The sequence below is a fragment of the Hemiscyllium ocellatum genome, chromosome 30 (genome assembly GCF_020745735.1).
Source record: "Hemiscyllium ocellatum isolate sHemOce1 chromosome 30, sHemOce1.pat.X.cur, whole genome shotgun sequence".
NCBI lineage: Eukaryota > Metazoa > Chordata > Chondrichthyes > Orectolobiformes > Hemiscylliidae > Hemiscyllium > Hemiscyllium ocellatum.
In genome coordinates, this window is record NC_083430.1 from 11,481,838 (window position 1) to 11,506,339 (window position 24,502).

The following is a 24,502-nucleotide window of genomic DNA, read 5'->3' on the forward strand; positions in this document are numbered from 1 at the left end:
TGTAATTCAGGTAGCTGTGAGAGTCGGTAGGTTTGTAAAAAATGTCAGTGTCAAGTCGGTCATCATTAATGGAGATGGAGAGGTCCAGGAAGGGGACAGAGGTGGTACAGGTAAATTTAAGGTCAGGGTGAAATGTGTTGGTGAAGTTGATGAATTGCTCAACCTCCTTGCGGGAGCACGAGGTGGTGCCAATGCAGTCATCAATGTAGCGGAGGAAGAGGTGGGGAGTGGTGCCGGTGTAATTACGGAAGATCAATTGTTCTACGTAGCCAACAAAGAGACAGGCATAGCTGGGGCCCATACGTGTGCCCATGGCTACCCCTTTGGTCTGAAGGAAGTGGGAGGATTCAAAGGAGAAATTGTTAAGGGTGAGGACCAGTTCGGCCAAACAAATGAGAGTGTCGGTGGAAGAGTACTGTTGGGGATCTCTGGAGAGGAAAAAACGGAGGGCTTGGAGGCCCTGGTCATGGCGGATGGAGGTGTAGAGGGATTGGATATTCCTGGTGAAGATGAGGCGTTGGGGGCCGGCGAAACGGAAGTCTTGGAGGAGGTGGAGGGTGTGGGTGGTGTCTCGAACGTATGTGGGGAGTTCCTGGACTGGGGGGGATAGGACAGTGTCGAGGTAGGTAGAGATGAGTTCAGTGGGGCAGGAGCATGCTGAGACAATGGGTCGGCCAGTTGATCTTCCGTAATTACACCGGCACCACTCCCCACCTCTTCTTCTGCTACATTGATGACTGCATTGGCGCCACCTCGTGCTCCTGCGAGGAGGTTGAGCAATTCATCAACTTCACCAACACATTCCACCCTGACCTTAAATTTACCTGGACCATCTCTGACACCTCCCTCCCCTTCCTGGACCTCTCCATCTCCATTAATGACGACCGACTTGACACTGACATTTTTTACAAACCCACCGACTCCCACAGCTACCTGGATTACACCTCTTCCCACCCTATCTCTTGCAAAAATGCCATCCCATATTCCTAATTCCTCCGCCTCCGCCATATCTGCTCCAAGAAGGACCAGTTCCACCATAGAACACACCAGATGGCCTCCTTCTTTAGAGACCGCAGTTTCCCTTCCCACATGGGTAAAGATGCCCTCCAGCGCATCTTGTCCACATCCCGCACCTCCGCCCTCAGACCCCACCCTTCCAACCGTAACAAGGACAGAACGCCCCTGGTGCTCACCTTCCACCCTACAAACCTTCGCATAAACCAAATCATCCGCCGACATTTCTGCCACCTCCAAAAAGACCCCACCACCAGGGATATCTTCCTCACCACCCCTTTTCCGCCTTCCGCAAAGACCGTTCTCTCCGTGACTACCTGGTCAGGTCCACGGCCCCCTACGACCCATCGTCCCATCCTGGCACTTTCCCCTGCCACCGCAGGAACCGTAAAATCTGTGCCCACACCTCCTCCCTCACCTCTATCCAAGGCCCTAAAGGAGCCTTCCACATCCATCAAAGTTTTACCTGCACATCCACTAATATCATTTATTGTATCCGTTGCTCCCAATGCGGTCTCCTGTACATTGGGGAGACTGGGCGCCTCCTAGCTTTAGGGAACATCTCCCATTCACCCGCACCAATCAACCACACCGCACGGTGGCCCAACATTTCAACTCCCCCTCCCACTCTGCCGAGTACATGGAGGTCCTGGGCCTGCTTCACCGCCACTCCCTCACCACCAGACGCTTGGAGGAAGAACGCCTCATCTTCCGCCTCAGAACACTTCAACCCCAGGGCATCAATGTGGACTTCAACAGCCTTCTTCACTATCCTATCTACCTGCGACTCCACTTTCAAGGAGCTATGAACCTGCACTCTAAGTTCTCTTTGTTCAGCAACTCTCCCCAGGACCTTACCATAAAGTTTATAAGTCCTGCTCTGATTTGCGTTGAGACCTTGTAGTAATTGGTGCAGCTAAATGGTTTGCTTGGCCATTCCAGAGGGCAATGGAGAGTCAACCACATTGCTGTGGTTCTGGAATCACAAGTAGACCACACCAGGTGAGGATGGCAGATTTCCTTCCCTGAAGGACATTAGTGAGCCAGATGGGTTTTTCTGACAATTGGCAATGCTTTCATGGTCATTAATAGATTCTTAATTCTAGGTATTTTCATTGAATTCAGATTCCACCACCTCCTGTGATGGAATTTGAACCTGGGTTCCCGGAACATAATTGATTTTTGGATTAATAGTTCAGCAAAAGTGTCACCTAGCCATGGGATGGTGTCAGGGCTGAAAGATTTCAGTTACATGGACAACCTGAGGAGCTGGTGATGTGCTTCTTGGAGCAGATGAGGTGTAATCAGAACCTTAAAGTGCTTTGATTGGATAATTAAGCAGAAATTGTTTCTATTAGTAGAATAACTAGTAAACAGAGAGCATAGATAATTGGCAAAAGAGCCATAGTTGATGTGAGGGCTAAATTGTTGCAAAGCAAGTTGTTGTGATCATGATTGTGCTCTGTGAAAGAGTGGTGGAAACAAATTACAAATGGTAACATTCATGCAGGAATTGGATAAGTGCTCGAGAGAAGAGAATTAGTGAGCACTGAGTGAAGAGGATAGGAATGCAATGAATAATATTTTTTCCAAGAACTGGCACAGTGGTAATGAGACAAATGGCCACCGACTGTGCTGTGTCATTGTGTGTTTCTGTACCATAGTCAAATCTAAAACATTATTGTGTTCCTGGCTTTTAATAAAATGCATTCACTGGTATAGGTACTGCGAGTGGTAATACTGCGAGGAAGACAGAGCCAAAATAAGATTTTCTTTCCACAGCTTTCTCTCCACAGATGCTGCCAGAGCAGCTTGGATTTTTTTCCAGCAATTTCTGTTTTTGTTTCTGATTTCCAGCATCTGCAGTTCTTTGTTTTTTTTTGATAAGTTTTTCCACCCAGGCTCAGAGAATTGGTTCAACAACAGTTGTCATGTAAGATAGTTTTTAAACTTGTTCTTGTTTAAGTTGAGTTCACATATCTGAGTGCTAGCATCAGTCACACAAAGTGGTAGTTTGCTACCAATCGCAAATGCATTCATGTCTCATTGTGAAGTTGAATTCAATGAGTACGTTTACTTTGTGGCCTAAGCAACAGAAATAAAAAGCATGGGAAATGTTTCTTCATGAAGAACAACTGCAACATCATTTATATTTGCATTTAATGTCATGAAAATTCAAATGTCTTCACAAGGATTTTATAAAATAATGTTAGGCACCAACTCATGCAAGGATCTATTAAAAGAAGTAACCCAAATTCAGGCTAAGAGGAAGAGAGAGAAGTAGTGAGGTTGAGAATTTTACAGTTCAGGGTTTATGTAGCTAAAGACACGGCTGCTGGTGATGGAGTCATTAAAGTCAGGAATGTGTAAAATCGTATTGACGTTGCAATTTGTTGTGTGACCTTGTATCAGGACTGGCCTTCAGATGATATAAAATCCTCGGGTTCTGTTTCTCAGCTGTCTGATCCAAGCCAAAGAAACACCTGCAATTGCTTCTCTTATTGCTCCCACACAAGGGAGTGTTTGTTTTAACATGTATGCTGATGATATCCAGCCTTTACCACACTGGTTCTATTGGCTCCTCCTTTGTTGCTAACCCATCAGGCTGCTTGCCTCACCTACAATACTGGATGAGCTGACATTTCCTCTGATCAAACACTGGGAAGACTGAAGCCACTACTTTCAATCTCCTCTCCCAATCAATTCCTTGATTCCTGACTCTCCTCTTGTTGACAGTTAATTTGAGATTAAGCCAATCTGTCACAATCTTGGTGTCATTTGATTTTGAAATGAGCTCCAGGCCTGCTATCTGCAACATCACTAAGACCTATTTTGACCTCCAAAATGGATTGTCCAACTGCCCTATTGCAGATTATTTGTTGTTGAAACCCCCATTCACACTTACATCGCCTAATTATTCCAGCACACGTTTGACTGATCTTCCTCATTCTATTTCCTTTGTAAACCTGAGGTAATCCAAAACTCTGCCCTCTGTGTCTTAACTCATACCTAGTCCTGTTAATTACAACCTGTCATTTTGTTTGATAATATTGTGAAGTGCTTTGGGACATTTCATGACCTCAAAATTGAAATTATAAAGACTATACATTTTAAATTTTACTTTTTGATTAGGTATTATAAGGGGAAAGAGCTGTTCTTTAACTGAGTATTGTGGAATGAATTGCTGCACTTTTGGAAATAAGATAATGGAGTAAGTTGATGGGTGGCATGGTGGCTCAGTAGTTTGAACTCAGTCTCAGTGCCAGGGAACCCAGGTTTGATTTCAGCCTCGGGTGGCTATTTGTGTGGCGTTTGCATGTTCTCCCTGTGTCCGTGTAGGTTTCAGCAGGTACCCTGGTTTCCTCCCACAGTCCTCCCATGTGCAGGTGAGGTGGATGGCCATGCTAAATTGCCCTGTAGTGTCTAGGGATGTGCAGGCTAGGTGGACTAGTCATCATAAATGCAAGATTTAGGGATAGGGTGGGAGTTGCTGGGTATAGGTGGATGTTGTTTGGAGGGTCAGTGTAGACTCAGTGGCTGAATGGCTTTGTACACTGTAGAGATTCGGTAGATAGGATAGTGAAGAAGGCATTTGGTATGCTTTCTTTTATTGGTCAGAGCACTGAGTATAAGAGTTGGGAAGTCACGTTGCAACTGTGGAGAACATTAGTTCAGCCACTTGCAGAATATTGTGTGCAGTTGTGGACTCCCTCCTATCGTAAAGATGTTGTGAAACCTGAAAGAGTTCAGAAAAGATTTTCAAAGATGTTGCCAGGATGAGCTATAGGCTGAAGCTGATTAGGCTGGGGCTGTTTTCCCTGGAGTGACAGAGGCTGACTGGTGACCTTATAGAGTTTTATAAAATGATGAGCATGAATAAGTAAAATAGACAATGTTTTTTCCCTGGAGTGTCTGTAAGGTTCTATGACTCAATTAACTTATTGTGAGTTGTATTTATACTCGTGCTTTGTGAGGAGTAGTAGAGTTGAGATAAGACAGCAAGGTACTATAGTGTGTGCAGAGAATAATTTGGCTGACAAAACACACAAGATTATGAGTGAGTTTGTCAGGGTGGATGTTGAGAAGATGTCTCCACTTGTGGAGGAACGTTGAACTAGGTGACATATTTATGGAATAAGAGGACACTCATTTAAAACCGAAATGAGAAGGAATTTCTTTTTCAAAGGGGTTGTTATCTGGAATTCTATACCCTTGAGAATTGTGGAGGCTAGATCACTGAAAATAGGTAAAGAATATGTAAATAGGTAGGTTCTGGGTATAGGTTTGCTTGTTGAGCTGGAAGGTTCGTTTTCAGACATTTCGTTACCATACAAAATAACATCTTCAGTGAGCCTCCAGTTGAAGCACTGGTGGTGTACCCCGTTTTCTATTTCTGTGTTGGTTTCCTTGGTTGGTGATGTCATTTCCTGTGGTGATGGCATTTCCTATGGTGATGTCATTTCCTGTTCTTCTTTTTCTCAGGGGATGGTAAATGGGATCCAAGTCGATGCATTTTGTTGATAGAGTTCCGGTTGGAATGCCATGCTTCTGGGAATATACAACAAGCAAAACTAGTGTCATTTACAAATTACCTTGCAAGAGCTATAACAAACGCTACATTAGACAAACAGGCAGAAAACTAGCTACCAGGATACATGAACATCAGCTAGCCGCAAAACGACATGACCCACTCTCACTAGTATCTTTACATGCAGATGAGGAAGGACACCATTTTGACTGGGATAACACATCCATCCTAGGACAAGCCAAACAGAGACACACATGAGAATTCCTAGAAACATGGCATTCTAACCGGAACGCTTATCAACAAACACATTGACTTGGATCCCATTCACCACCCCCTGAGAAAAAGAACAGGAAACGACATCACCAACCCAAGGAAACCCAACCATATAAACAGAAAGCGAGCTACACCACTAGTGCTTCAACCGGAGGCTCACTGAAGACATTATCTAGTATGGTGACAAAATATGTGAAAAAGAACCTTCCAGCTTAGCGAGCAAACCTACATCCAGAACCTCAACCTGAGCGACAAATCTTCTCAAAAGTTGCTAAGATAGATAGGTATTTGAAATATTGAGGATTTGAGGGCTGTGCTGAACTGGGACAAAAGAGAAGTTGACTGGGGAAGAGCAGCCATGGTCTTGTTGAATAGTGGGGCAAAGTTGAGGGAATAAATAGCCTACTCTTACTCTTATTGTTAACATTCTGAGGTAATTGCACCAGATTTAGTTTGAGCAAATATAATTGGGTGTGGATGTTGGAGGTTTTCAACCTGACAACAGCTCCTGATTGGCTTCTGGGCAGGTGAACAGCTTGAGTGTTTGTAGTAGAGGCAGCAGTTCTGTATCTCTATCTGTCTGAGCTGGAAGCACTGAAAGCCTGAAGAAAGCCATTTACTTTCCACCACCAGATGATGTAAGCAGTTACCTTTAACCAGTAAATAATTAATTAATCAGTCTCATTGTGCCTCCTCCCCAGACATAGGGATTGAAGAGCAAAAGGTCTTGAGAAACAAAAGGAATTGTTCATTCAACTCTGCGCACTGATGCTATTGAATTGTGTTTCTCAATTTCTTTCCTCCACTCAAAACACTAATATGTGTGTGTGTGTCTGTGTCTGTGTCTGTGTCTGTGTCTGTGTATATATAAAAATATGTATATATGGGTGGGTGGGTAAGATTGAGCAGGGTTTAAACGTTTAGAATTTCAACCACTCAGATTATGTATCATTGGTTCATAGTTTTGTTTACCTGTGGCTGTAACTTATCTATTTGTAATTAACAGTAATTGCTGGTAAGTATGCGAACCAGGTCAATCTTTTTTACTCACCTCATTCCATCAGACAGGTAAATTGGAGACTTGGTATACTTTGATTACATCATTAACTTCTGAGGCCTTGCCCCTGGGCTTTTGTATTTTACAAGTGAGTCATTGTATTATATAATTGTAAGTTGTCATTTATTGTTACTGTGCTCACTGATCTGCATTGAATTGCTGTTAAGCTGTTTCTTGATTTTTATCATTTTGATCTTTAATTTCAAATCTTCCATGGCCTCTCCCACAAACCTCATTGCTGTAACCAACTTGAATAGAGGTCCTTTCTTTTTAGGAATCTTTGCTAGTGGCTTGACTATAATGTTGAAGCTGGCACGTTACTCCAAGAAAACACCATATCATCATGACTCATAATGAAACTCATTAATTTATAGTTGGAGCAAATGATACCAATTTCAATTTCTGGTTTGTGTTTCTGAGTTAGAGACACCCATGGATACCACATTTAAGCCTGTTGCTTTGGTCTTGATCATCATTGTTTAAAAAACCTGTGCTTGTGAACATTTGGGCTTAAGAGGATTGGATTTTGTTCATGTAGCCTGCTGCCTAAACTTAGGAATGCAGGAAGGCACTTGGGCAAGCATTGAAGGTTTGTCAGCACTTAAGGACTGGCAGCTCACCAAAAATTGACCTTTCAACAAGGGTCTGGGGAGAAAATTAATTTATGAAAACAGCATTAAAAATCAGCCTACTATCTGTTAGTTGTTCTTACTCACCCCTGATGATGGCAACTTCATTATGGAAAACTGATTTTAACTGTTCGTGATGAAGTACAACAAATGCGTGTGTGTGTATTTAGGGGTTTAAAAGTTGGTAAGAATTTCACCTAGTCAGATTGTATGTTGTGGATTCATAGCTTGGATGGTTCAGTGTCTTCAAGGACAAACACCTTGCTTGATTGGCATCTATCCATTGTTGAACTATTGTTCATCCAGTTACTGAAGCAAGAAGTGGGAGTAGTCTGTCTGCCTGTCTGTCACCTACCATGTTTTCTTACATCTCATAGTTTATACACCAGTCTATTCTCTGTCCTTCCTCACCAACTATCCCTTCTGGTGAAAAACAGTACTTGTATATCTGTGGCATTGAGCATCAACTGATCACTATTACCTCATAACCATATGCAGGTTTATTCTTAAAGGGCCATCATTTGCAAGATTGTCATCTGCAAATCAAACATTCAGTCTTCCACCGCAGGTAGAATGTGACTTCAGTGAGTACCCTTAACGTGCTGCACTGTAACAGCTTTCTAATTCTCTTGTCACAGCACTTAACAAACCTATGAGCTCTATCATCTAGAAAGAGGTCAGCAGACTGATGGTAACACTGCTACCTTTAAGTTACTACTTAAACTACACATTATTTTGATTTGGAACTATTATCACTGTTGCTTCATTGTCATAGGGTTAACATGCTGGAACATGCCAGAAGCTTTGTAAGTGTATCACAAGTGCAATGATTCAAACAGGCAACATTAACCATCCTCAAGGTCAGTTAGTGAATGACAATAAGCTGCAACTCATGTCTGTGTATAGAAACATTTTGTGTCTCATAGCAAACTAGGAAAGCCATTGCAGGTGGTGCAGAAACTAGAAAACCACAGCTACAAGCTTCTTAATCATCATTACTTAGTAATTCACCCACTGACATTCCTGAAGCGGGTATTTGAAAAAATTAAATGTACCTCCTATGTAGAAATGTTAGTTAATTGTGAGAAATAAGCGGAGTTAGTTTATGGTTGGCGTTGACTTGTATTGATGGGTCTGTTTCTGTACTGTATGACTATGAATCCAGTCTGTCTAATTATAAAATACTATTGGTTAACATCTGGTGCTTAAAGCATTATTCATATTTGATTGACTTGGGAATTTTTATTTATATATTAGTGCAAATAATATAACAGCTTTATGTAAGTCTGAAATAGTGTTGCTTACTTATCGGCTCCTGAAAATGTAATGCGATTAAAGTTGTACAATTCTGAGTGGTATGATTGTGTCGAGTGTCTCGATATATTTGACTTGATCCTGAGTTCCGTGAGGTAGATTAACTTGTTCAGTTTAGTGAATCTGAAAAAATTTCTGGTTCTGAAAGCTGTTGGAATGGAGATACGTTTATCTAAATTTTAGTTCACAAGGGAACAGTCACTCCTAAAATGATTATGATATTAAAGATCTAACAGTGGCTGTTGAATGGAGGATTCAAGAAAATAAAGCAAGCTGCAATCAGTGTGTTGAGGATTAAAGATTTTAGACCTTCTAAACATTTCTGAACACGATTTTGGCAATTCATATTGTTGGATTATAGGCATAAATTTAGCTCAACTGTTGACCTTGAGTTTGTATGAACAAGCAATGCAATTAAACATTTATCAAAGAAGCCCTTTGTATCCAGTTCAACCACTCCGATGGGCTTGTTTGTGAAGCCCATGCATTTCTGGATTAAAGTGGTCATGTGCAGAGAGCATGTTTGTCGTTTCTTGCAGTGACAGATGCAGACCTTATTTGATTATAACTTATATTAGTAGCTCTAACTGCAGCCATATCTCAAAGAGCATTCATTTGAAAACGTTTGCTTAAAATGCACAATAGTTGTAGCATAAGTATTTCTCAACTGAAATAAAAACAAAAAATGGTAGGTATTCTAAACAAATCGATGGGTTTGAGGGAGAGAATCCGAGATAACAGGGTCTTTAGTCAGATCTATGAAAGGTTAAAGTTGTAACTGGTTTTAGGCAAATACAAAAACACAGAATTGGGATAGAGGGAGGAAAGAACAAAAAGGAAGGTCTGTGAATGAATGAAAGGCAGAATTGGTGAAATGACAAAAGGGATGATAATGATGCAAGTTTAAAGATGCTAGTAATGGGACAAGTAAAATATGGGAAGAGTAACAGTTTGTGACAAAATTTGAATACTTATCAAAACTTTATATGCAGTGGGCAGCATCTCTGCCTCCGAGGCAAAAGCTCTGGAACTGATGATCAAGGAAGGTGTGTTCACAGTATGGAAGTGGGGGGGCTGCAAAAAGATTTCTGATGAAGGGCTTTTGCCCGAAACGTTGAATTTCCTGTTCCTTGGATGCTGCCTGACCTGCTGCGCTTTAACCAGCAACACATTTTCAGCTCTGATCTCCAGCATCTGCAGACCTCACTTTCTCCTGCAAAAAGATTTAGACAGGTTAGGAGAATGGGCAAAGAAGTGGTAGATGAAATACAACATGGGAAAGTGTGAGATCATGCACTTTAGTAGGAAGATTAGAGGAATGGACTATTTTCTAAATGGGGAGAAAATTCAGAAATCTTAAGTGCAAAAGGACTTGGGAGTTCTAGTCCAGGTTTCTCTTAAGGTAAACTTGCAGGTTGAGTTGTTAGTTAGGAAGGCAGTACAATGATGCCATTAATCATGAGAGGACTAGTATATAAAAGCAGAGATGTACTTCTGAGGCATTATAAGCCTCTGGTCAGACCACATTGAGACTACTACAACATTTTTGGGTCCCATACCTCAGGAAGGATGTAGTGGACCTAGAGCGGGTCCAGAGGATGTTAGTAAGAATGATCCCAGGAATGAAAGGCTTAACACAGAGTTAGAGATGTACAGCATGGAAATAGACCCTTCGGTCCAACCCGTCCATGCCGACCAGATACCCCAACCCAATCTAGTCCCACCTGCCAGCACCCGGCCCATATCCCTCTGAACCCTTCCTATTCATATACCCATCCAAATGCCTCTTTGCAATTGTACCAGCCTCCACCACTTCATCTGGCAGCTCATTCCATACACATGCCACCCTCTGCATGAAAATGTTGCCCCTTAGATCTCTTTTATATCTTTCCCCTCTCACCCTCAACCTATGCCCTCTAGTTCTGGACCTCCCCACCCCAGAGAAAAGACTTTGTCTCTTTATCCTATCCATGCCCCCCATAATTTTGTAAACCTCTATAAGGTCACCCCTCAGCCTCCAACGCTCCAGGGAAAACAGCCCCAGCCTGTTCAGCCTCTCCGAGGACTCTGGGTCTATACTCAATTGAGCTTAGAAAGATGAGGGGGGATCTGGTTGAAACTTTCAGAGTACTGAATAGCCTGGACAGAGTGGATGTTGGGAAGATGTTTCTATTGGCAGGAGAAATGAGGACCTGAGGGATCAGCCTTAGTGTAAAGGGAAAACCTTTTTAGAATGGAGGTAAGGAGAAACGTCTTTAGCCAAAGAGTGGTGAATTTGTGGAATTCATTGGGACAGAAAGCTGTTGAAGCCAAGTCATTGTGTAGATTTAAAATAGATGTACATAGATTTTTGATTGCCAAGGGAATCAAAGGTTGCACGGAGAAAGCAGGAAAATGGGTTACAAAATCTATCAGCCATGATTGAATGGCAGACTTGATAGGAGCAGAAATTAGACTATTTGGCCTATGTCTTATGGTCTTATGGACTAACGGGGAAGTACTAACTTGTAAATTCTTCCCAACATAAGCTGGTGATAGGAGCAGGAGAGGTGCATGGTCAGTCATCTGCAGAAGGCAACGGCAAGCTACAGCAGCACCTTGTCAAGCATAACCATAGACCGTTCTCAATCATCAGGAACTGATACTAGATCAGACAAAGAGCATACGCTTACCAGCAACTGCTATCTGGAAAAAAATACTAGCAATAATTGTGATTTGAAGTCTTTGGACTCAGATATTGAATGCTAAAATTGAATAAAATCAGGGTGAAAAGTTGCAAATAATCAGGAAATAAGTAAAGTAAATAAAAACAGTTCTTCCAGTGTTGGATTTAAGGATGCTATTTCTGAAAAAGGGAAGAAAAATATTCCTTCATTACCCAGCATGATGAATTATGTTACCAAATTGAGAAAAAGTAGCAAGATATTTGTATGTAGAAAGATACTCACCTGTAATGGCAAATAATTGATATTCCAGTGTTAAAAGCAAGTTCATATAGTGCTTTTCACAATCTCATAACATCTCATAGTGCTTTATAGCCAATTAAATACTTTTCCAAATGTTGCCACTGCTTTCATGTCAAAGTAAGTACTCAATCCTGGGTGATCAAACATTTGGCTGTCTCTGATTGGGATTGCAACTTAATAACCTGGGGAACATCCATAATGGGGATAGGGGGCAGCACGGTGGCACAGTGGTTAGCACTACTGCCTCACAGCGCCAGAGACCCGGGTTCAATTCCCGCCTCAGGCGACTGATTGTGTGGAGTTTGCACATTCTCCCCATGTCTGCATGGGTTTCCTCTGGGTGCTCCGGTTTCCTCCCACAGTCCAAAAATATGCAGGTTAGGTGAATTGGCTGTGCTAAATTGCCCGTAGTGTTAGGTGCAGGAGTAAATGTAGGAGAATGGGCCTGGGTGGGTTGCACTTCAGCGGGTCGATGTGGACTTGTTGGGCCGAAGGGCCTGTTTCCACACTGTAACTAATCTTAAAATCTGCAAGGACAAAATTGTTGTTGTTTAAAGGTAAGAAGTATAAAACAAAGTCTAAAGGTTAATTTAGGTTCTGTAGCATTAGAGTTTGTGAAGGTTTAATATTTTGGACTATGTGGACAACTCCCATAAGGATGATGTAAGAGAACTAATGTGAGAGAGTCATGGAGAGAGAATGATTAGTCTTCAACACTATAAAACACATTGAAGTGAGCTCTGTATTGTTCCTTCAATTTATAAAAAATTGTTTTAACATAAAAGAAAGCATGACTTGTTCCTGTATAGAACAATCATTTGAAGGGTGTGTAAGTTATAATCTTTTGTAATCAATATACTTTGTACTACAACAGAGGAGACAGAGGGTGGTGCTGGAGGCCTGTAATCAGCAGTGTTCCACAGGGATTGGTACTGGGGCTACTTTTGTTTTTCATTTATATAAATGATTTGGATGACAGTATAGGAGGTATGGTTAGTAAATTCGCTGTTGACACCAAAAATTGATGGTGTGGTCAGTGAAGAAGGCTATCTAAGAGTACAAAGAGATCTTGATCAATTTGGTTGATGGGCTGAGGAGTGGCAGGTGGAGTTTAATTTGTATAAATATGAGTCATTGATTTTGTTTATGCAAACAAGGGCAGGATTTAAGCAATTAATGGTCGGGCCCTTGGTCGTGTGGTAGAACAGAGACACTGAGGGATTCAGGTACATAATTTGTTAAAGGGTGCATCACAGGCGACAGGGTGGTTAGCACACTTGACTTCATTTCTCAGATGTTTGAGTATAGGAGTTAGGATGTCATGTTGAGGTTGTACAGGACATTGAGGTCTCTTCTGGAGTATTGTGTGCGGTTCTGGTCTTCCTGTTATAGGAAGGATATTATTAAACTGGAGTGCGATGAAAAGATTTACCAGGATGTTGCCAGGAATAGAGGGTTTGAAATATAAAAATAGACTGGATAGGCTGGGACTTTATTCACTGGAGCATAGGAGGTTGAGGGGCAACCTTATAGAAGTTTACAAAATCTTGAGGGGTGTCGATAAGGTGAATGATAGGGCCTTTTCCCTAAGATGGGCCAGTTCAAAACAAAGGGGCATATTTTTAAGGTGAGAAGTGAGATATTTAAAAATGACATGAGGGACAACTGTTTTACAAAGAAAGTGGTTCATTTATAGAATGAAGTGCCAGAGGAAGTGACGGACACAGGTACAATTACAATGTTCACAAGACATTTGGATAAGTTCATGAATAGGAAAGGTTTGGAGGGATATGGGTCAAGCGCTGGCAGGTGGGACTGTGTTTTAGAACCATGGTTGACGTGGATTAGTCAGACCGACGGGTCTGTTTCCATGCTGTATGACCCTATGAAATGGCCAATCCTAAAATGAGGATCTCTTCCTCCTATTTCAATTGAGATGTGGAGGACAGAGATGAGTGCAGTGGAGAATTAAAATGGCAAGTGACCAGAAGCCCAGGGTCATAATGCTGCACTAATTGACTAAACTGAGGTGTTAGTCAAATCGATCACCCAGCCTGCGTTTGAGAGCCTTTCGACAATCCCCATTGGAGAGGAGACCACACATTGAGCAGCAAGTATAGCATTCTGAATTGAATTGACCTGAAATATTAACTCTTTTTTTCATATTTCCTTCATCACTGCCTGACTTGCTGATGTTTTCTTATTTCAAATCTTAGGCATTGGTGTATTTAATTTTGCTATTCTTGAAATTGGGTAACTGAACATGAGTTGAGAATTGAACATTGAGCTGTATGCTCTGTTCTTGCTTGCTTTTTGATCTTAATGCAGATTGGTGTATGCCAGAGAATCCCTAGAGGCCTGGCATTCCAACCACAACGCGATAAACAAATACATAGATCTAGATGCCAACTATCAACCCCTCAGAAAATGAACAGGAAATGACATCACCACAAACCCCAGGAATCCCATCCAGGGGAAAGACATGAATAGAAAGCAGGAGACAACAGCTTCGCTTCACTTGGAGGTTACCACTGATGATGTTACCTAGTCAGGTAATGAAACGTCTGGATATCAAACTGACAGCTCAGCGAGCAAACCTACACCCTAAATTGGTGTATGACTTGGTTCAGTTTTCCTGGTTGTTGAAATTTCTCAGTGGTTATAATTGAAGTCGTTTGCTAAGATGTTAATTGTCAACCATTTGTGTGGAGTTGGAGTCACGTATAGCCCAGATCTGCGAGCGTGACACATGGCCTTCTCAAACAAATATTTGAAATGAACAATAGCTTTGGATCTATAAGACATTTATAATAGGATAAGACCACTCAAGTCCTGTTACAGGAGTGTTTTGAAGCAAAATTTGTCACGAAGCTGCAGAAGACGATATTAGGGCACTTGGCAAAAAGATCGGTCAATGTGCTAGGTTTGAATGACGGTCTTGAGAAGTGGAGAGGCTTAAAGAAGGAGCTTCCTTTTACCCTTCAGCATGGTCATTGGAATAATAATTTCAAAGATGATCAAGCAGCCAGAATCAGAGGTGTGCACCTATCTTGGAGCATTGTTAACTTGGTGGAGACAACAAGCGATAAGTATGGGCCAGGCCATGCATGAATTGGAAATTGAAGATGAGAATTTGAAAATCCAAGAATTGCTTGACAAGAAGTTAGTGTATGTCAAGCACACAGGGATAACTGGTGAATGGGACTTGGCGGGAGCAAGGACACTGGCAGAAAAACTTTGCACTAGTTTATAGATGGTAGAATGTTGCAGGGTAGCCAGTGGCACATTGGAATAGTCATGTCTAGGTGTTACAAAGGCATAAATTAAACAAGTTAAATTTTTACTATAATCAACAACACTGACTTCTCTTTCTGCTATGACCCTCCAAGGATTTATCTTGGACTTTCTCTTGGCAATATCCAAAAATACAGTATTCTCTTCCACATGTATATTGATGAAATCCATAACTGCTTCTTCTGATCTGCTTCTTTTGAAACTTGTCATACTGCTTGCCTAATCCAGTACATACAGGCATGTGAATTGGGAACAGTTGTAAGTCACTCTCACCCTCAAACCTGGTCTGCCATTCAGAAGGGTCAGGGTTGATATCATCACTGCATGTTCCTGCCAATCCTTGTAACCGTTCACCCCCTTACTTATTAAGAAAATATGCTAAAAGTGATCAATACTAAAAATATTTCCGCTGCCTTTTGAGGGAGAAAGCTCCAAAGACTTGCAATTCTTTGTGAGAAAAAGATTCTCCTCATCACTACTTTAAATAATCAACTCCTTATTTGTCAACAGTAAGCCCTGAGTTTGATTCTTCCACAAGAGGAAACATCCTTTCCGCATCCACCCTGTCAAGAACCTTTGGAATCTGAATCATTTCAATCAAGCTGCCTCTCAGTCTTCCAAACTCCGGCAGATGCAAGCCTCGTCTGTCCAACTTCTCGTGTTAATCCACCCTTTCCAGGTTATAATTGAATAAACCTCTGAACTTCTATTAGATAAGTCAAACTTTCTCTTGGTTAACTACTGGGAAACCTTGCAAATAGTCTCCATCACAAATGGACTCTTTGTTTAGTGTCATAGTCAACAGGATTATTTGTAATTTCCCAGTGTATTCACCAGAAATTAGCTCAGAAAAGCTTGGTTCAGTTTAAACAAAACCTAGTACAAAAACTGGCTCCTTTTAAAATGTAATATTGAAGAAGTTTGTTCTGCATATTTCAGTTCAAATTAATCATAGATGTAAAGTGACCAAGATTAGGACAATATACTTTATCTCTTTTGTGTATTTTTTTGTTTAGAATATCGAATTCAGTTCCTTGTTCAGAGCAAGGGTCTGAAGTAACTTGAATTATGATTGTAATAAGTTTGCACTTCCTTCTCCCCTCCCCCCGGAGAGAGTTCTGCTGCAATTAAGTTATGCAGTTGCGTGCTGCAGCCAGTTAGATTTTCACAGTTCTCACGGCGTCTGTGATAGTATCATACTGGTGATATTTCTCATGCTTATTTAAGCACAAATGATTTTCTCAAGTTGTACCCAGTTGTGCATTCTTTCCTGAGCCTCTAGCTAACTTAACCAGGAGCCACTCTGTTGGCTAAGAATTGTTAAATTGGACCAAAAGGCTCTCAAATGTATAAGGAACACAGAAATGGCAGTGGTGAGTATTGGTATTCACTAGTTTGAAATGCAGCATGTTTATTTGTGACACAGGTAGCGTTATGTGGCCCAATCATTTGGAGAATGTACCCAGTGTACACCAATCTATCAACAATAAGACTAGCAGTTGAATTCGATGCCTTTGTGGATGCTTTGGGGCTGATTTGTAGCAAATGTCTTTGGTCACATATAGCCAGTATGTTTCTGCTTTGTGGTTGGCCATTGTGAGGGAACTGAATTAACACATCAGAGGCACTGTCAGTAACTCAGAGATTCCTGAGCAATTGTGTTCCTATTATATACAGTGCCCTTTACACTGTATTTGCCACAAACAGTAGTTGATGCGTGATCACTTGTTCGTTTTGAATCTGTCATTGATTGATTTTTGTTAACCACGTGTATTAAGGAATTTGGGACAAAATCAGTATATGGAATTAGGTGACAGATAACCATGATCTTTTGTTGAATTGCAAAAGGGCTAAATGTTCACCACCTCTTCTAATGTTTCACAGCTTAACGATAAATGTGTTGTTCATTGTGATACTTGCTCAAGTGGACAATAAAAGCGCAAGGTTTTACCACTGCTTGCTTATCTGTATTTTTTGGTTAGAGTTTGGGGACACTACTGTTAAACTTAATTGTGGAAGGAACAATATCCTAATCACAGTTGGGGTACTGGAAATAATGCATGTATGGATAAATACTTTTAAGCTATTCCTCCTTTCTCAGCATTGTCAAATAACTTGTAACTTATTCTACTTCACACATGATAATGCATGAACAGTTGACAATATCTGCTACTACTGCCTTCAGAGGCAAATTGAATGTGTCTGCAGGCACAATTTCAAAAATGTTAAAAAGATGAATGTAAATGCTGCTGGCAAGCTAGCATTTGTTGCCCAGTGCTAATTGCCTTTGATGATCTTTGAACCTCCACAGTCTACATGGTGCTGAATGGTGTTTCAGAATTTTGATGCATTGACAATGAATGACATTATTCCAAGTCAGGATGGTGTGTGGCTTGGAAAGTTCTGTTGCCTTTTTATTTTTTATGTTTTGGAGGATGCTGTTAAAGAAGCCTTGTATATCATACACATTGTTGCCATTGCGTGTAGTGGTGGAGAGGGTGAAGGTGATGAATGGGATGCCAGCCAAGTGGACTGCTTTATCTTGGATAGTGCCAAACTTCTTGAGAGTTCTTGAAGTTCAACATCCAGGCAAGTCATGAGTTTCCATCATCCTCCTGACATATACTTTGTGGATAGTGGCGTGGATTTGAGAAGTAAGGAGTTGAATTAATTGTCACGGGATTCCTAACCTCTGACCTGCTCTTGTAGTCTACATTTGTATAGCTACGTTGATAGTAGTTACCACTGATGCAGCATTTTAAGATCTGGGTTGTGATCTTTATCATACAGACGGAGGGAAATATGTTGGTGAAACATATCAACAATAGATGTTGTCTGGCATCCATTGGTTCACGAAATTCAAGAAAAACTGCTTGAATTAATTTGGATTTATTTTATAGTGCTTCTCTCATGAACCTTAGAATTTGATATGATTGGTAATGTGCAAATACAAGGAAAGTTGTAGATTTAGAGTCAGAAACAGACCCTTCGGTCCAACTTGTCCATGCCGACCAGCTATCCCAACCTAATTTAGTCCAATTGCCAGTACTTGGCACATATTCTTCTAAACCCTATTCATATACCCATCCAAATGCCTTTTAAGTGCTATAATTGTACCAATCCATGGCCCTCATGATGTTATAAATCTCGAACTCCACCCCTCAGCCTCAGATACTCTAGGGAAAATAGTCCCAGCCTATTCAGCCTCTCCCTAAAGGTCAAACCTTCCAACTCTAGCAACATCCTTGTAAATCTTTTCTGAATGCTTTCAAGTTTCACAAGATTCGTTTTTAGCAGGGAGAACAGAATTGCACACAACATTTCATAATTGGCCTTACCAATGTCCCTGTATGAGTGCAACATGATCTCCCAACTTGTCTTCTCATTGCACTGACCAATACAGGAGAGCATAGCAAACATCTTCTTGACTATTCTATTTAACTGTGACTCCACTTTCAAGGAACTATCAATCTGCAGTCCAAGGTCTCTTTGTTAAGCAACACTCCCCAGGACCTTACCATTCAGTGTATAAGTCCTGCCCTGAATTGCCTTTCCAAAATGTAGCACCTCGCATTTATCTAGATGAAACTTCATCTGCCACTTCTCAGCTCATTAGCCCATTTGGTCAAGATCCTGTTGCATTTTGAGGTAACCTTCTTTGCTGTCCACTGCACCTCCAATTTTAGTGTCCTCTGCAAACTTAGTAACTATACCTCCTATGTTCACATCCAAATCATTTGTATAAATGACAAAAACCATTGGGTACAGCACTGATCTTTATGGCGCAGCACTGATCACAGGCCTCCAGTCTGAAGGGCAATCCTCCATCCTCCATCCTCTGTCTTCTACCTTTGAGCCAGTTGCGAATCCAAATGGCTAGGTCGACCTGTATTCCATGTGTTCTAACCTTGCTAACCAGTCTACTATGAGAAACCTTGTCAAATTCCTTACTGAAGTCCAGATAGAACATGTCCACTGCTCTTTCCTCATCAATCCTCTTCATTACTTCTTCAGAAAAGTGAATCCAGTTAGTAAGACATGATTTTCCACACACATGACTATCCCTAATCAGTCCGTGCCTTTCCAAAATACATGTAAATCCTGTCCCTCAGGATTCCCTCCAAAAACTTGCCCACCTCCAATGTCAGGCTCACCGGCCTATAGTTCCCTGCCTTTTCCTCACCATCTTTCTTAAATAGTGGTACCCCATTAACCAACCTCCAATCTTCCAGCAACTCACCTGTGATTATCAGTGCTACAAATACCTCAGCAAGGGACCAACAATCACTTCCCTAGCTTCCCACAGAGTTCTAGGGTACATCTGATCAGGTCTTGGGGATTTATCCACCTTTATATATTTTATGACATCTCGCACCAGTGCCTTTGTAATGTGGACAATTTTCAAGATGTCACCATCTATTCCCCACATTCTATATCTTCCATATCCTTCTCCACGGTATACACTGATGCAAAATCCTCATTTAGTATCTCCCCGTCACCTGCGGTTCTAACATAGGCTGTCTGTTGATCTTTGAGCAGCCCTTTTCTCTCCCTGGTTACCCTTTTTTGTCCTTAAAATATTCATAAAATCACTTTGGATTCCCCTTAATTCTATTTGCAAAAGTTATCTTGATGCCTGTTTTTGCCTTCCCTCTTAAGTATACTCTTACTGCCTTTATACTCTTTTACATATTCACTCAATCTTTGTTGTTTATACCTGACATAAGCATCCTTCATTTTCTTGACCAAAATCCCAATTTCTCTAGTCATCCAGCATTCCCTGTACCTACCAGCTTTGCCTTTCACCCTAACAGGAATATACTGTCTCTGGACTCTTATTATCTCATTTTTGAAGGCTTCCCATTTTCCAGCTGACCCTTTACCTGTGAACATCCAGTCCTAATCAAGTTTTGAAAGTTCTTGCCTAAGACCGCCAAAATTAGCCTTTCTCCAATTTAGAACTTTAACTTTTAGATCCGTTCTGCCCTTTTACATCACTATTTTCAAACTACTAGAATTATGGTCGCTGGCCCCTAATTGCTCCCCCACTGACACCTCGGTGACTTGCCCTACCTTATTTCCCAAGAGTAGGTCAAGTTTTGCACCTTCTCTTGTAGTTACATCCACAAACTGCATTAGAAAATTTTCTTGTACACACCTAGCAGATTATTCTCTGTTTAAACCCTTAGCATTGTGGCAGTCTAAGTCTACTCTTTGGAAAGTTAAATCCCCTACCGTAACCACTCTATTATTCTTACAGATAACTGAGATCTTACAAGTTTGTTTCTCAATTTCCCATTGACTGTTGGAGGAGGATGGGGCTGGGGGTCTATAAGCCCAATAAGATGATTGTCCTTTTCTTATTTCTCAGTTCCACCCAAATAACTTCCTTGGATGTGTTTCCGGGAATATCCTCCCTTAGTACAACTGTATCGCTATCCCTTACCAGAAATGCCACATCCCCTCCTTTCTTGCTCCCCTTTCTATCCTTCGTGTAGCATTGTACATTAAGCTGCCAGTCCTGTCCATCCCTGAGCCATGTTTCTGTAATTGCTATGATATCCCAGTCCTATGTTCCCAACAAGGGGTCTTCCCTGTCAGGCCTCTTGCCTTGAAATAAATGCATTTTAATTTATCAGTCCTTCCTCATTCTCTGCTTTGTTCCTAACTGCCCTGACAGTTCGACTTGCTCCCTTTCTCAGTTGTATCAGCCTCAGACTGATCTCTTTCCTTACTATCTCGCAAGTAGCTCTAACAAATCTCCCTGCCAGTAAATAATCCCCTTCAAATTCAGGTGCAATTTGTTCTTCTTACATAGGTCACTTTTATCCCAGAAGAGATTCCAACGATCCAAAAATGTGAATCCTTCTCCCTTGCACCAGCTCCTCAGCCACGTATTCACCTGCTCTATCCTCCTATTCCGACTCTCACTAGCTTGTAATACCAGGAAGGAATCCAAATATTTCTACCCTTGAAGACTTTTTTCCAAATTCCTGCCTAACTTTCTATATTCTCCCTTTAGAATCTCATCCTTTTCCCTTCCTATGTCATTAGTTCCAATGTGGTGTAAATGACCTTTGAGAATATTCTTCACACCTTCCGAGATATCCTTGATCGTGGCACCAGGGAGGCAGCACACCATTGTGATTTTTCACTGTCAGCTGACGAAAGATATGTCTGTGCCTCTGATGAGAGTGTCCCCTATCACAATTGATCGTCTGAAACCTGACATATCCTTCTTACATTAAGGCCAGTTTCTGCATTAGAGACTTGGCTGTTTGTGCAACATTCCCTGAGAGTCCATCACCCCCTATATTTTCCAAAAACAACATACTTGTTTGAAATGGGAATAGCCACAGGAGACTCCTGCACTATCTGCTTCCCTGTCCTACTTTTCCTGGTGGTAACTCATCTATCTGATTGTATCTTTGTTTTTTCTCCCTTCCAATAAATGCCATCTGTCACACCCTCTAGTTCCTGTAAATTCCTCCTTGCATGTAACTGCCGCTCCAACCAATCAATGCAATTTGATATTTGATAGAGTTACTTGAACTCTAACAGCAAAGGCAGTAGCTGTGCATATTCACTGCTGCGTCAGACTACAGTGTCAGTTTCTTTCTCTGACTAGTGGTCACTGCCTTTGTCTCTCTTCCTCCTTTTAAAAGTGCTGTCGATTTGATCTTTTTTCCCTAAAATTCCAAAACAATGCAACAGCTTATAAAACAGTAATTACTCCAGGAAATCACCTGCAACACGTATAATATCTCAAAAAAAGAACATCTCTTCACAGCCACAACCTTTTCCCATCCTCTGTCTTGATGTATTTCCAGCTCTGTGCTGAAGATTCTGATACCATCATTAACAGTTGGCCTCAGTATTACGACCATAAGACATAGGAGCAGAAATTAGGCCATTCAGCCCGTTGGGTCTGCTCTGCCATTCAATAATGGCTGATATGTTTCTCAACCCCATTCTCCCACTTTCTCAACCCCATTCTTCCACTTTCTCCCCATAACTATTGATCCCCTTGATACTCAAGAACCTATCTATCTCGGTCTTAAATATACTCAATGACCTAGCCTCCAATGAATTCCATGGATTCATCACTCTCTGCCTGAAGAAGATTTTCCTTCTCTCCGTTCTAGAAGGCCTTCCCTTTAATCTAAGCTGTGCTCTCAGGTCCTAGACTCTCCTACCAATGGAAACATCTTCCCATCAACCACTCTGTCCAGGCCATTCAGTATTCTGTATGTTTGAATTAGATTCCCTCCCTCATCCTTCCAAACTCCATCAATTATTAACCCAGAGTCCTCATCGCTCATCATATGTTAAGCTTTTAATTCCTGGGACCATTCTTGTGAACTCCACTGTACACGCACTGGGGCCAGCGCATCCTTCCTGAGATATGGGGTTCAAAACTGTGCACAATACTTCAAATGCGGTCTGACCAGAGCCTTAGAGACCGTGGGAAGTACATCCATGCTTTTATATCTAGTCCTCTCAAAATAAATGCCAACACTGCATTTGCCTTCCTAACTCCTGACTCAACCTACAAGTTTACCTTGACAGAATCCTGCACTAGAACTTCCAAGTCGCTTTGCACTTCAGACTTCTGAATTTTCTCCCCATTTAGAAAATAGTCTCTGCCTCTATTCTTCCTACCAAAGTGCATGACCTCACACTTTTCCACATTGTACTCCATCTGCCCCTTCTTTGACCACTCTCCTAACCTGTCCAAATCCTTTAGTAGCCTCCCTGCCTCCTCAATGCTACCTGACCCTCTCTCTATCTTTGTAACATCTGCAAACCTAGCCAGAATGACCTCAATGCCTTTATTCTCCCTGTCTGCATGGGTACCCTCCGGATGCTCCGGTTTCCTCCCACAGTCCAAAAGTGTGCAGATTAGGTGAATTGCTAAATTGCCCATAGTGTTAGGGGCAGGGGTAAATGTAGGGGAATGGATCTGGGTGGGTTGCGTTTCGGCGGTTTGGTGTGAACTTGTTGGGCCGAAGGGCCTGTTTCCACACTGTAAGTAATCTAATCTAATCTAATTAATGTATAAAATGAAAAGTTGTCCCAACACTGAGCCTCGCAGAACACCACTTGTCACCGTCTGCCATCCTGAGAAGGATCCTTTTATTCCCTCACTTAGCTTTCTGCCAGACAGCCAAGCTTCTATCCATGCTAGCACCTTGCCTCTGGCATCACAGGCTCTTATCGTACTCTGTAGCCTCCTGTGTGGCACTTTGTCAACGGTCTTCTTGAAGTCCAAGCAGATAACATCTTTTACATGGACTAGCAAGGAATTTGCTGTGATTCTTGCTCCTGATTTTCATCCAGAGGTTTTCTGCTTGAAAGTGCATGTGTGTGATATTCTAATACAGGTATTATCAACTCAACTGTATTGGTGCAGTTTTCAAATAGTTTACTTTCTTGACTCAGTTGCAGAGTCTGGCCACCATTTGTGAAACTATTTCATTTAGACTAGCTGTCTTTGAACAAGGAGAGCCCAGTCTCCAATGACACTTCTGCAATCAGCAGATGTTATCTGTGCTGATTTTTAGTCTTAGACAATTAATGTGCTTTTAAAAAGACAGATCTTCAATATTAGTGGCGCCATGAGCAAAGAAATAAAAAGTTTTTAATGTTTTGGATTGCACCAAAAAGCAAATGAAAATAAATTCCTTCTGAGAAGCAAGAAAGTACGTGTTTGTTATCAATTAGTATTGCAAGCAGAAGTACAGGATAGCAGTCAGTTACTGCCTCATTATCCAGTTTCATATTCTGCCATTATACTGCTCTGCCCTCAAGCATAAAATGTCACGATTGGCCATAAACTTGGTGTGTTTTTACAGCAATTTTGGCACCATGACTGAGATGAACTTTTTATTTAATTAATTGAATTTAAATTCCCCAGATGTTTTGATGGAAATTAAACACTTCTTTCCAGGTCATTCAACCATTCATCTGTATTTGTACTAACCCAGAAATACAACCTTCAAATTATTGCTAAGTACTGATGGAGGTGTGCAGAGTATATTGTAGAATATAAAATTTCACTTTTATGAGACAAAATGCCTTACAATAGAGACTGAAAGAATGTCCAGTGCTTTACTCAGGTGTTTGTTTCTTATAGAGTTACTCAAACAAGCTGTATCTGGAGGATTCCCACCTCAATTTTTATGGCTATCGAAGTATAAACAAAAGAAAGGTTTCCAGTTGCACAGATCCCTGCGGATGGAACATGCAAATTGTCCTTCATCCTCGACTAGCCAGAAAGGTAAGAAGATTATCCACAAAATATGTGGAAAAGTCCTTTCCAACTTTACCATGTTTCTGCTAACTTTCCCGAGTCCTATTTTCAAAGGGCTGATTGTGTTTCCAGTATCATCCCATTGTGAATGGGTACATTGAGTCTAGATTCCGT

General features: G+C 41.4%; 1 protein-coding gene across 3 annotated transcripts in view; it reads left to right on the top strand.

Annotated features, from left to right (window-relative positions):
• The window catches only part of inpp5b (inositol polyphosphate-5-phosphatase B), a 179,039-nt gene that overhangs the window by 49,871 nt on the left and 104,666 nt on the right, over window positions 1–24,502 (top strand). For 2 of the 3 annotated variants that reach the window (XM_060847209.1, XM_060847210.1), the window contains exon 6: window positions 24,212–24,355. In XM_060847209.1, the coding sequence (XP_060703192.1) occupies window positions 24,212–24,355 (144 nt within the window). Of the gene's footprint in view, window positions 1–16,324; window positions 16,449–24,211; window positions 24,356–24,502 lie in introns of those variants that run through there. The other variant, XM_060847212.1, reaches the window with a different exon arrangement.